General features: G+C 43.7%; 1 protein-coding gene across 3 annotated transcripts in view; it reads right to left on the bottom strand.

The window, feature by feature from the left end:
• TNPO1 (transportin 1) overlaps positions 1-14,575 on the bottom strand; it is a 281,541-nt gene that overhangs the window by 127,877 nt on the left and 139,089 nt on the right. For all 3 annotated transcript variants that reach the window (XR_013263933.1, XM_077462501.1, XM_077462500.1), the window contains exon 5: positions 4,967-5,100. Coding sequence is in view for 2 of the 3 variants with exons in the window: in XM_077462501.1 (XP_077318627.1) it covers positions 4,967-5,100 (134 nt within the window). In the remaining variant the exon portion in view is untranslated. The remainder of the gene's footprint in view (positions 1-4,966; positions 5,101-14,575) is intronic.

The following is a 14,575-nucleotide window of genomic DNA, read 5'->3' as shown; positions in this document are numbered from 1 at the left end:
ATCTGACGACTCAGGTAGTCCGCCTGCCAATTTTCCACCACGGGATGTAAATGGCTGACAGGGCCAGAACCTGTCACTCTGCCCACCAAAGTATGTGAGCAACCTCCCGAGCAGCGGCTGAGCTTCTTGTTCCCCCTTGGTGATTTATGTTTGCCACAGCTGTGGCATTGTCTGACTGTATCCTGGTCGGACTCCCTTGAAGACACATCGACCACGTGTGGAGGCACAGCCTAATTGCTCTCAATTCGATCAAATTGATCGGCAAACTTTGATTCCTCCGTCGACCAGAGGCCCTGAGCCGACTGAATCCCCATCACTCCACCCCAGCCGGAAAGACTGGCGTCTGTAGTGATCACCGTCCAGTTCAGAGGAAGAAACTATTTTCCCGACTGAATCACCGGGGACCTCAACCACCAGATCAGGGAATTCCTGACTGGTTGGCTCTCCTGGATCTGCCGATCCAGGGACAACGTAGATTTGTCCCATTTTGTCAATATCTCCTTCTGCAGGACTCTGGTGTGGAACTGGGCATAAGGTACTGCCTCAAAGGAGGCCACCACGAGCCCCAGCACTCGCATGCAGAAGCAGAGCGACGACCGCTTGCGGTTCATCAGAATGACCGCAGACCTGAGAGTCAGAAATTTGTCCCCTGGAGTCCAACAGCAACCCCAGGTACTCCAGATGCTGAGTTGGTACAACCACCGACTTCTTTAGGTTCAACAGCCATCCAAAAATTCTTGCAGGGTCTGCATGGTGATCGCCACATCCTCCTCTAATTCTGAGGTGGAAGATGCTCTCAGGAGGAGATCGTCTAGGTAACCCACGATCGCAATCCCGCGCTGCCTCAGCAACGCCAACACTGGAGCCAGTACTTTGGTAAAGACTCAGGGGGCTGATGCCAGGCAAAAAAGAAAGAGCCACAAGCTGGTAATGGGCTTCCCCTACTGCCAAACGCAGACATTTTTGATGCCGAAGGCAAATGGATATGTGCAGGTAAGCATCCTGTATGTCCAAGGACGCCAGGAAGTCCCCTTGATGGAGTGCAGCAACAACATATTCCATTCTGAACCTCTGCACCTTTACAAAGTGATTGAGGGCTTTTAAGTCCAAGATTGTGGTTCCCAAGAAAGAAGGGGTACGTCCAAACAGATTTGAGTAGAACCCCTGGAAGCGTTCCGATTCCGAAACCAATCACCCCGATTCAGCAAGTCCCTTACTGCTCCCAACAGGGCCTCCCGGCGAACCATGGATGCTGGAGGGGAAGAATCTGTTTGGCGGCCAAGAGAGAAACTATCTTACAGCCTGTGGAAATCAGATCGCAGACCCATTGGTCAGATAACTGGGAGGTCCACCAGGCTGCAAACTCCCGAAGACGACCCCCCACCCGATAAGTGGGTGAGGGTAAACCTTCATGCGGTAGCACTTTTGGTCGCAGGCTTGTTAGGCTTGCTGTTCCAGGGACGCTTCTGACAGTCCGTGGGCGTCCTGTCAGGCTGGGGGCATTTTGTCAAAGCACCAGGCAGACGAAAAAGCCGATTGTGAGCGGAAAAAGAGGGCCCTTGCCTGTGGCAAGGCACCTTGGCCTTCCTGGCCCGTGGGAGTAGTGTACTCTTACCACCAGTGGCATTTTTAATAAGGTCATCCAACGAGGCTCCAAAGAGCAGCTCGCCAAGGAAAGGAAGATCCGTCAGGGCTTTCTTGGATGCCTGGTCAGCCGACCAGCTTTTCAGCCAAATTAGGTGCCTCAGCACCACAGCTGACACTGAAGCCTTAGATAAGAGGTAGAGTATCCAGGCCCGTGTCACAAACGTACTTGAGGCCTTGCACTAGTTGGTCTGCTAGCTCCGCGCAGACAGGGGAGACATTCTGCTCTCCCAATTCGCGGTGCAAAAGTTTTGCCCACTCAGTGTCTGCGACACCAGTGCGGATGCCAGTACAGGTCGCACGGCTGACCCCACAACCGTAAATAAGGAACGAGCCACCGCTTCAGCCTTCCTATCCGCGGGATACTTGAAAGCAAGGGTCCCCTCAACCGGGATCGTGATTACTTTATTTAACCTAGATACTGGGGGTCCACGACCGTAAAGGCCCGTTGCGGGGGACCCCATTCCCAGTAGATGAATTTGTCAAAATAAGTCAAATACGGGAACATCTTAGGTGAACGTGCTGGCTTGTGGGACCCAAAAGGGACCAGTACATCAGCAGAGGGATCCACTGGCCCCTGAACCTTCAGGGAATCATCCTCACTGTCCGAATGGTCCTGGTCAGCCATGTCCGATAGGTCAGAGCAGGGGTCACCAGCTGCAGCAGGGCCAGAGTCTGCATCAGAGCTCTCCCCAATGGGGGGGGGGGGACAGGGGCCTCTTACGTGCACCTTTCCTTCCACATGCCGCCTCTATCTTAGCAACATAGGAGTCAAGGACCGCCATCAGGGTGTCCACGTGCACAGCGCAGGTGACCCGGTTGCTATAGCCTGGATTTCGGGAGAAGAAACAACAGTTTCTGAAGCCATGCTGACCCTAGCCTGTCTGCCACCTGCAAGGGGACTTAGGACAGTGAAGGTCCCACCCTCCTGCTGCCGCCGCGTGGGGAGGGGTACTTGGCACTAGACTCACCATCCTGGGGAGTTCTGTGAATGCCACTAGCAGTGCCTGTAGTCCCTAGGAGGTTCCCAGTTGCAGATAGGAGAAAACGGTCAGCAGCAGCTGCTTATAACAGCAGTGAAACATTCTGCAGAGCTAGCTTCAGCATTCAGCAAGGAGCCATCCAGCATCCTGTATACACAGTGGACACAGGAAACAGCAAGTGAGAGCACATGTAATGCTGCCACAAGAGAAATGCGACGAAGAGCACTCAGGCTTCAAGAAAATGCCCGCCAATGAAGCTCACAAGGGGAATACAGGCTTTCCCACATCCAAGATGGCCGCTGGACAGCGCCATGCGGTGACAGAACAAAACTACAAATGTGCTGCCTGCCTACAGCCAGAACAACCTCCACAGACACTTTTTTGGGACCCCACAGACCGGGACCAATGCCAGCCGCACAGAGCCCCCACAGGTGAGAAACCAGCAAACCCACACACACCGCCTGCAGCGGATGCATCCACCCCCCTCGGAGGGGGGAAGGAGGGGTGATAGGGACTTAGGAGAGAAGATATGGAGGTGAGGTGGCCCCCGAATCAACCCCCCAGGGAATGCCCAGCTGCTCACCACACCGAAGCAGGGAGAGCGGTACTTACCAGTCCTGAAGTGCTGGGAGACATTCCATCACAGAACTACTCCTGCGCAGTTACAGGGTAGCTGTTGGCCCGGTATACTATGATCCAGACAGCAGTAGCCCGGTCATATGTATACCCCGGAGCATTGAAGCTTGGAGCTGGGGCATGTCGTGGCCCGCTGAGCCTTAGCTGCGGCCTGCTCACGCTCGATGGCCGGACTGGGGAGACTAAGGATATCATTAACCAGCCTGTCACCCAGCCCTACATGTTGACCCCTTTCCAGCCAGTGTCTTAAGTACAGTCACAGTGTATTACAGTAGCATCACTGGGGATGTCAGTGGCAGTTAGTCAAAGTCAGATCGCTCACCACACAATCACATAAGTCGCTGATCACCATGAGTAATATAAAAAAAAATAATAGAAATTCCACATACACTTATTGGGATTTTCTATGAGGAAATTATATTTTGTTTTAATTGGAATACATTTTATAGCAGAAAGTAGCAAATACTGTTTTTTCGAGAGGTTTCAGATACTGGGAGACAATGCTTATGATCATGTGACCTGACATGATCAGAAAACTCCCAATTGCAAGAAGCAAATCAGGAGCTTTCCATTAGCTGCCAACTGTCGGGATCACAGCTGTGTCTGCTAACTGGTGGGCGAATATTCGGCCACTCTGCCCCAAGTCGCACCTGCCGAGAGGCTGCATATTTGCATAATGGCAGCACCTGGGGTTTAAAGACAGCAGCCTTAAGGACCCAAAACGGGCATCAGATGGGGACTTAATGTCCACATGGTAAGAATAGTGAACAATTGCAAATCTAGAACAGTTGCTTCATACCAAAAAGCCCAAAAATCACTCAGAGGTCTAGCAGAATGCACCTTGAGATAATAGGATTGGATGCTGGTCTGTCTAAGCCATCTTGAGAAGGTGGAATAAAAAAACAAGTCCACCCTTACAGGGACAATCTGGAATAACAAAAAGGAAATTGATATTGATCAAATAAGCAGATAGGTAGATACAGCTCAAACCACGACCAGACTATGAAGTGAAATTTTCTTTTGGTGAACTGGAGCCAGACCGAGGGAGAGAAGAAAGATGTACTTGAAGTGAAAGGCAGAAACTACCTTCATCAAGAAGTCCTGGGACCAACACATTTTCCCCAATGCAAACCCAGGAAGGGTTCCTTGCATGATAATGTCATCAGTTCAGAGTCCTGTCCATTTTTCAGTCTGGTTCAGGTGCGAATTCAGGTAAAAATTTGCATCTGGACCAATGAACAAAACCACACCAGACTCCTTTTAAAAACTGTGCTGAAAGCACAGCTGGACATGTGTGAACCGAGCTTTAAGAGAGGGATGTCTCTACTGGGTATAAATGGCAGCTTATGAAGCACAGAGAACCACATTCTAGGAGTGGTCTCTGAAATAGCCACCCTTTAAGACACTAGCTCAATGGCACTGGATGTTATACAGGGCTGGCCAACAGTTTTTTTTGCCAGTGTCCAATCTTCTTGTCGAGGGTAGAATAACCTGAAGGTCAAAACCTTGTGGACCCCAATAAATAGGCATGAATGTAAATGCTCGTGTGCATGATCTGGGCAGATTCTTTTTAAAGAAGCGAGCACAACTATGACTTCACATTAAGCAGAAAATTAAAACTTAAAAGTCCTGACAGCCTGCTAAATAGAATGGGATGCGGTAAGTCAAATCTCACACGGTCACAAATAAGAGAAAAAGGTTACCTTATTTTTGGACTACTGTGTTTGAAGAACTGCAAAAACTTTGGAATCATAACATTAAGCGGCCTTTCCAACACATCACTGTCTAAAATTTCAGTAGAGTCTTCACAGATTTTCTGAAGGGCTCCAAAAGCTCCCTGGGGTCAGAAAAAAAAAAGTTAAAGCACTACATTTATTTACGTAAAGGACAATAATCAACAAAATGTATTTTATGCTAATCAGGAAGCTTGGGAATTGCTACCAGTAAACAAAAATACTTCTCACATGAACACAGGGCTGGACAATTCTTTGTCAACAGGTCACCATGGCAACCTGAGAAAAACCCTGTCAACTACATTGAGATCATCAAAATAGGTTACGGATAATCAGAAAATAAATAATACCCTGTAGCGCTAATACTATGTTAATATTAATTCACCCAATCTGAAAAAATTCCTTTGTGCTTATTGCATAGATCAGTATACTAAATACACTCCATACACAAAAAAATTGCATCAATTTCAAGTATCCACCCCTCAAAGTGAAAATAAACATAACATATATAATTTCTTATAAATAAAATATAGTGAACAAAACCGTGCAACTGCAATTATCCAAAAAATAAAATAAAAAAAAATATATATATATAGTCTGTCACCAAGGGGTGATTCAAAATCTTCCAACAGTAATCCCTCTATCAGTGTGAAAGGCTATTCAGTGTCCAAACTGCTTTCTTAACCTCCCTGGCGGTATGATTCAGTCTGGAATTAGGTGCTGAAAGCGGTACAATTATTTTGCACGGAAATCTGGCTTTTATTTTGTAGTCCTGTAATTCTTAGGAATAACGCTCTTAAATCTGTTCAAACCAGAGTCTAGCAGACATCCCGGGTATGATAAAGTTTATAATATAATAAAGAATAATAAAAAGTATTCAATAATGTAATCAAATCCTAAAACACTGAAAAATTTACACTTTTTGGTTGCTATGGACAATCTCCAAATTCCAGGCAGTAAAAAACAGTATTTATAATATAAAAGTGCATGCAGGGCACTGCACAGACCACTAGGGACAAAGGGGGTGTGTATTTTTTAATACAGCACTGTAATCTGTAAGATTACAGTGCTGTGTGTGTTTTGTGTGTTTTTACTTTTTTGAATTTGCCGCTGTTCTCCGCACCCGTGCGCCGTAACGCCGCAGGGAACGGAGCTCGGCGGCATTCAGCACTGTGAACCGAGCGCTGGACGGCTCGATCACTCCCCTGCATCGAGCGAAGCCATCCCGAGTCTGGCTCGGGGTTACCGCTAGGGGGGTTAAATCCTTCACCACACCATCCGTGATTGTGACTAGGAGCGTGATTAGGAGCACTCACCAGCTGATGAGCCTTGCACTCTCATGCTAGGCTAATAAGGCATTAAATCTCTCACGAGATGATATCAGATATTCAATCACCAATCTCTGGACATTCTCCCTTTAAAAGGCTCTTGTAAGTATACCTCAAAAGAAAAGAGACCTCCAATAGTGCAATACTGTAAACACACTTTAATTTAAAATAATCCACTCTTTATGCACTCACATGAACAACTTGAAAGAAAGCACTCCAAAAAAAACATCAAATCACTCCATTCTTCAGTTCCAACACAAGTTACTCCGGGGCATTGGTGGTCACAGCGGACCCTTTTTATTAGCCGGTAGCGTAATTGCTTTCTCTCACCCTTCCGCCTGGTCCCACACAGCAGGTATGCAGTTTGAATAGGGCGCCTCAGCTTGCTAGTACCATCCCTTACGTCCAGCACCTCCTTCCGCCTTCGTATGTAAACTTAGTGTCTCAATGTTAGTTGCCAGATAGCCACGCCCCCGACATGTTTTGTCATACCAGACTTAAACATGGGATTGGCTATCTGGTCTAATGTTCCGCCTTTTATTCCAATGCCGCCCATCCTATAATATCACGTCTGCCGATCGCGCATGCACACGATCGGCATCAAGTCAAGTGCACAGATGACCTCACCATCCACCCGGCGTCCCAAACAGAGCACTCACGCATGCACGAGCCTCTCACTCCCACGTCTCATCTCATGCACATAACGAACCGCCCATCAACTTCTTCATATTACGCTGTCACTCTGCCAACCCACTATACCAGTGCCGCGCTTGCGCAGACACAATCCACCCCATCTTCCATACGTTCTCCTACGCAAGTGACAGTCTTCTATGCCCACATAAAGGATATACAGGCTCCGCATAAGCGTAAAGATCATTCCCTTATATTCCTCACATATCCCTACATGTGCGAGTCTTCACTATTTACTGTGCTCGAGAGACATCCAATCTCTAACACTGCTCAGACCCCGACAATCGTCATTGCGCATGCTCTACCCCTGATACTTATGTCCCCAATTGTACATTGTCCAGGCAGTGTGTCTGTGTCACCAATGCGCCGGCGTTTCCATCAAACATTATTTTTAATCAGCTTTATAGAAATACACATCTATATCCGCTTCCCATAGTGGTGCACAATAAAATAAGAATTAAAATAAAATGCAATAAATACATTGTGTGTATGTATATATATATATATATATATATATATACATATATATACATATATATACATATATATATATATATACATATATACATATATATATATATATATATATATATATATATATATATATATAAATAAGCCTCTAAGACCTTTATAGAGATAAATTGTTTATCTGTTCATCTGTGTAGAAATAAACAACTAAACTCCTCATACTATCCCCTACCCAAATGGTATATGGCCCTGGGTGACCCCCTAACCCCCTACACTTATTTCTGCTGGCTATATGAGGCCCATATACATCACATTAGGAAACCTCTCAGGAAAAAATACTAAATTAAATAAGGTGTCACTTACAGCATCCCAATTTTCAAGAATTGTTTTATAAACAATTCAAGTCCAGCCCCCTCGGCGCAAGGCTTCTCATCGAGATCCATTTCGTTTCCCTCTGGGATAAATCCCTAACTCGATTTGAGCCCCTCCAAGAGGGATGAACATAATCTATACCACAGAACTGTAAAAGGCTAGGGCCCTGTTGATCGCATTTCTTAAAATGCATTGATACACTGTGGTATTGGTAACCCTTCCCAATGTTGGCTAGATGTTCCGAAATACATATCCTCAGCACCCTTTTGGTGCGTCCCACATAGAAAAGGTTGCAGGGGCACCATAGTATATACACCACATACGACATATTACATGTCAAATTCATCAATCCTAAAGATTTCTCCCTCTCCATTAGTCACTGAGGTCACGCCTCTATTTATCTGCCGAACAGTTCTACAGCAGACATCTTCTACAAGCATAGAATCCTCTCCATTCCCCCGAAATTGTCTGTCTCACCGGGGGGTCAAGAATCTTTTTTACGTTCCTATCCCCAATATTGGGTGCCCTTCTGTAGATAAACTTGGGGAGTTTAGGTAATATAGATCCCAAATGCTTATCCCTACCTAAAACGTGCCAATGTTTCACAAAAATCTGCTCAACCTCCCTATATTGATGGTGGTACCTTGATAAAAATTTTAACTGGTGCTGTACCTCATCCACTCTCTTATTACTTCCCTGAAGGCATAGCGCCCTAGGAGTATTAGCAACCTCTCTAATTGTATCCTCCAGACCGGTCTCCTCATATCCCTTCTGTACAAATCTATTTTTCAAGATCTGAGATTGGGATATAAAGTCCTCATTAGTAGTGCAATTCTGACGGACCCTTAAGAATTGTCCTTTCGGAATATTCTTAATCCAGGAGGGATGGTGTCCACTTCTCGTTGACAAATAACAGTTTCGATCAGTGGTTTTGAAAAATACAGTCGTGTTCAAGCTACTTCCCTTTCTCTCTATAGTGAGATCAAGGAAGTTCACCCTAATGGGGCTAATATTGAATTCCAGTCTAATGTCATTAGAATTGGAATTCAATCTTTCCAAAAAATCCATAGCTGACTGTTCTGTTCCCACCCATATGAAGAACAAGTCATCTATGAATCTTCGGTAGAAGATTAATTGCTGACAATTAGTTCCAAACACATACCTATCCTCCCACTCGGCCATGAACAGGTTGGCAAGGCTCGGAGCATACTTAGCCCCCATTGCCGCGCCAACACATTGGGAGTAAAATGCCCCATCGTACCAGAAGTAATTGTGGGCCATGCAAAACTCTAACGCATGGCCCACAAACACCTTCTGTGCATGGGAGACATCCTTCCTCCTGCTCATGGCCCAATTAAGGGCCAGCAAGGCGTCCTGGTGTAGGATGATAGTATATAGGCTCGCCACATCGGCTGTCACCAAATATACCTCAGCCAAAGGGGGCACAGATACCTCACTCAGTGCTTTCAAAAGATCTGTGGTGTCCCTCAGATATGCTCTACTATTTCTTACACTGGGCTGGAGGGATTTGTCAAGATATTGGCCTAATCTAGACGTCACTGATCCTATCCCATTCCCAATAGGGCATGGAGGGGGGGGCCACCACATCCTTGTGAATCTTAGGCAAGGTATAAATCACCGGTATCCTACAGGCACTGGGGATCAGATATGTTTTCTCCTTAATACTCAGGACTCCCGTTCCATAACCCCACTCAAACTGCAGTGTGCTCGTATATATCCAGAAGCATCTGGCTTTTTAATGTTCTGGCTAGTGCATGGGGCAGCAGGAAGGCAAGTAAAGATTTCCCCCACAGGATGGATCCCTTTTTATGTCCAGGAGACAAATCGGGAAGTGTGAATTTATTCTCGGTCACCAGAATCAATGTTCCCATTAGAAGATTTTACACACATTTTTTTTTTTTTTTTAAAAGAACAGTGAAAAAAATAAAAATAAAAGTTAAAATAAGAAAAAAAAATATATAGTTTTAAATGCGCCCTGTCTTGCCAAGCTTGCGTGCAGAAGCGAATGCATATATGAAAGCGGTGTTCAAACCACACATGTGAGGTATCGCTGCGATCGGTAGAGTAAGAGCAATAATTCTAGCCCCAGACCTCCTCTAACTCAAAACGTGCAACCTGAAGAATTTTTTTAAACGTCGCCTATGGAGATTTTAAAGGGTAAAAGTTTGTCGCCATTCCATGAGCGGGCGCAATTTTGAAGCGTGACATGTTGGGTATCGATTTACTCGGCGTAACATTATCTTTCACAATATAAAAAAAAAATTGGGCTAACTTTACTGTTGTCTTTTTTTTTTTTATTAAATAAAAAATTTTTCCCCAAAAAAAGTGCGCTTGTAAGTCCGCTGTGCAAATATGGTGTGAGACAGTATTGCAACGACCACCATTTTACTCTCTAGGGTGTTAGAATAAATAATAAAAAAAATATATATATATATATATATATATATATATATATATATATATATATATATATATATATATATATATATATATATATATATATATATATAAAAATATAATATATATATTTTTTTGTTTTGTTTAGGGGTTCTAAGTAAAGGGATGGAGAAAGACTGGCAGGCAATCCCATTAGCATTGTTGGTTGTAATTCCAACGGCCACCACAAGAGGGTGCCAGATTCCAGAAGGAACCATAGGATCACAGAAGGCCTCAAAGCCAGGGGATCAATTACCGGCCGCCTGCGGCGCGGCCCGACGCGATCGCGCGGGGGGGGGGGTCCACGGAGACGGGATACCCCCAGCTATGCTGCCCCAGGCGCAAGGTCGCTGATTCTAGTCGCCAATGCGAGCACTGTTGTAAAGGGCCATACACCCACATATGCATGAAGTATCATAGTATCTAAAGCGGCAACAGGAAATCCAAGTGGGATCATAAGCAAGTGGAATAGTAACCCCAAAGGTGGAGAAAGGGTTTCCTGACCTGGTACTAGGCAGGTTCACTCTATAAGGGGAGTGCATAAGTAAACAGTGTTGGTATTCAAAGTGTATGCAAGTACATTTGTACAGTTTCCATTGCCATATTAGGGGCTAGGGAGGTACTATGGTAGGCCATTTATAAGTTTCTTTTGAACCTCTCATGTTCTTTAGCAAGACAGCTTGGCCTTTGCATCATATCTTTCTGACATAAAGTTCACTTTGTATTTATATTATTTTGTGTGTGGATACTTGTATGACTGGTAAATTGCCTTTTTCCTTTACAATAAAATATGTAGAAAAAAAACCCCACCGAAGGTGGAAGAGGAGAATAAATGTTTTGGATGCAATGAATCTTCTATTTAGATTTGGAGAGGTAGGAAAAATTAATAATATGATACATACTACAACCAGCAGCAACACTACTGATCATCAGCCTAGGGAACTATTAACCAATTAAGGACCAGGCCACTTTTTTAGACTTGGTGTTTACATGTTTAAAATATTGATACCCAACATATCATGCTTCAAAATTGCACCCGCTCGTGGAATGGTGTCAAACTTTTACCCTCAAAAATCTTCATAAGCAACATTTAAAAAAAATTCTACAGGTTGCATGTTTTCTGTTACAGAAGAAGTCTATGGCTAGAATTATTGAATCGCTCTACCGATCGCGGCGATACCTCAAGTGTGGTTTGGCTACAGTTTTTATATGCGGATGCTACTCATGGATGCTTTCACTTCTGCGCGTGAGCTCGTCGGGACAGGGTGTTTTAAAAAAGATTTTATATTTTATTTTTAAACCGTTAATTAAAAAAAAAAACACTTTTATTCCTATTACAAGGAATGTAAACATCCCTTGTAATAGAAAAAAAAGCATGACAGGTCCTCTTAAATATGAGGTCTGGGGTCAAAAAGTCCTCAGATCTCATAATTGGACTTGAATGCAAATAAAAAAAAAAAAAGTCATTTGAAAAAAATTATTCTTTAAGGGCTATGGGCGGAAGTGACGTTTTGACGTCGCTTCCACCTTCCTATGGTATAGAGACGAGTGGGGGCCATCTTAGCCTCACTCGTCTCTATACCCAGCAACAAAAAGGGCCCGATCACCTCAGCCACTACCGGCGGATGGTGCGGAAGGGGGGGTGTCACCTCTCCCGCCGCCTATAATGGTGATCTCGCGGCGAACCCATCGCAGAGACCACCATTATCGTAAACAGGACCGCCTCCTGTAAAGAGGACAGCTGCTGCCGTTACCAAGATATCCCTCTTCAAAGTCCTTAAAGTGGAGTTGCCCCCCAAAAAATAAAACCACTTAAAAATCTTTAAAAAAATAAAAAAAAAATAATTGGCAAAAAAAAAAATTTTTCCTCACCTCTAAATACCGGTTGCTAGGGGGTCCCTCGTAGTCTGCCTTCTTCATTGCCCGGGCTGGTGACATCACTTCCCCTCGCGCCGCACATTCACCTGGGACCTGTCACGTGTCCCAGGTGACTGTACGGCGTATCACGGCGCCCTGCGCCGCTCGCGCATGCGCAGTGGGTGCCCGGCTGTGAAGCCACAGCCGGGTGCCCACAGTATGCATGACGGCGCCGCGAGCGGAGCGGGGAGCGAGGGGGGGGGCTTCGTTCCCCTGCATCGCTGGAACCCGGGACAGGTAAGTGTCCGATTATTAAAAGCCAGCAGCTGCAGTATTTGTAGCTGCTGACTTTTAATTTTTTTTTTTTAGGGGATACCCCACTTTAAGTAAAGAACCAGTAGCCAATACCCCAATAATACCTTGGAACAAAGGTACTGTAATACATCAGTTAATCAATATTATGGATATGATGGGAAGGAACAATGGAGTCCATAACCCATTCCTACCTCTAATCTGTAGGAGATATTAAATGATTATAGTGCCAAAACCTCAAAACCAGCGGAACCCTTGGAGAGAACGCCCTCCAAAAACCATCCAATACCACAGGGATCAATGGGGAAGACCTTGCAGTCATTTGGAGACAAGAACAAAGGACGGAGAGGTTGTAGAAGTGGACAGAGAACCCAACAAAAAAAGCTGAAGGGAGATAGATTAGCGGGGATCTATAATTTAGCTAAACTAGAACTAAAAAGGAAATCAATATTCTGAATATAGGACTAAAGTGTGCATTTAAACCGATTAGCAAGTTTAGCTTCTATATAAATGTGCATAAATACATAAGGGAAATTAACATGAAAAGATATTTAGGGATTAAACCAGGTTCAACAAATAGAATGTATACCACATCAATTGGTATTGACAGTGGCTTAAAAAATAGATTTAATCCTCCACAACCTTCCAATAAACATGTAGAAGTGTTCAAACAAATGGTTTTGAAGGATGTTGATAATTTAGCACTCAAAAGGAATATTAATCCTAAATATATAGAGGATGGCATTAAATCTTTAGAGAATAGAAATAATGTGATTATCAGACCAACAGATAAGGGGAGAAGGGGCGGTGATTTTAGAAAAAAAGTTTTCATCATTCTCAATTAAAAAGGTATGTTGGAAGATAAGGACACTTATGTGGAATTAAATTATAGGAAGGACCTCAGCAACTTGGCAGATTATGGTTAAGACTCGAGTGCTTAATAAGAGGGAAAGGAGGTATTTGATTGCTAGTTTTATTTGGGTGCCAACGATTTATACACTACCCAAAGTCGATAAGGACCCTCAGAACCCTCCAGCTAGACCTATAGTGAATACAATTGGTTCTGTGTCCTCTAGAGTAGGACAATATTTGGACAACTTCCTTTAAAAAAAAAAAAAAAAAATTATGTTTTACAACTTTTAAAAGAAATTTGTATTCTAGACTCAGATGTGTTTTTAGTAGCAGCCAACGTTGCATCATTATATACTGTGATACAACACAATAATGCTTTTCTAGCTTTGAACTGGGCATTCAGTTCCACGCATACAAAAAAAGTTTGTAGGGATCGCTTTAGCTCGTTTGTCCCATAATTATTTTTGGTACGCTGGTAAATTCTTCATTCAGAAGAAAGGCGTAGCAATAGGTGCCAAATTTAGCGAATCTCTGCATGAGTGCAGGATAGATTCATTTATGGTCAACAGACAGGGGAGATTTTATTTTATAAAAGGTTTATTGATGACCTGTTCTTTATTTGGGTTGGTACAGAATTATCCCTGACAGAATTCATTGAAGGACTTAATCAAAATAAAAATAATATTAAATTAGAATGCCAATGGAGTAGGGAACTAATTATTTATATGGATGTTACAGCAATGATAAGCAACAGATAATTATTAAAGTTTACTTCAAACCAACAGATTGAAATAGCCCGACATAGCTTAAAAACATACCAAAAGGGTAATTCACAAGAATTGGAAGGAATCGTTCATGTGATGAAGATTTCTTAGCACAGGCCCAAATAATTAAAAAAACAATTCATTGAAAAGGGTTATAAACAGCTATTTTTAGATAACACCATTCAGGAGGTTAACCAAATCTCACAAGATATGTTCCTAGTGGATAAGGAGAGGCAAACTGACACTAAACACGAATGGGGCTTCATTAGTAATTATGATGCCCAGCATAAAGAAGTGAAAATGATTTTCAGGAAGTATTGGCCAATATTGGGCATGGATAAAATATTGATGAAGGGTATTCCAGAAAATACAGTCTGTGTTTACAGAAAGGGACTATAATTTGGGCATAAGGTGATGCAAAAAAACAAACAAATCTTAGATCCACCCACAAAACCCTCTGTTCTGGGATAGACCTGGGA

The sequence above is a fragment of the Lithobates pipiens genome, unplaced genomic scaffold (genome assembly GCF_037356315.1).
Source record: "Lithobates pipiens isolate NorthernLeopardFrog02 unplaced genomic scaffold, aLitPip1_a1.2 Scaffold_3, whole genome shotgun sequence".
NCBI classification, from domain to species: domain Eukaryota; kingdom Metazoa; phylum Chordata; class Amphibia; order Anura; family Ranidae; genus Lithobates; species Lithobates pipiens.
This window is presented reverse-complemented; position numbering and strand designations above follow the sequence as displayed.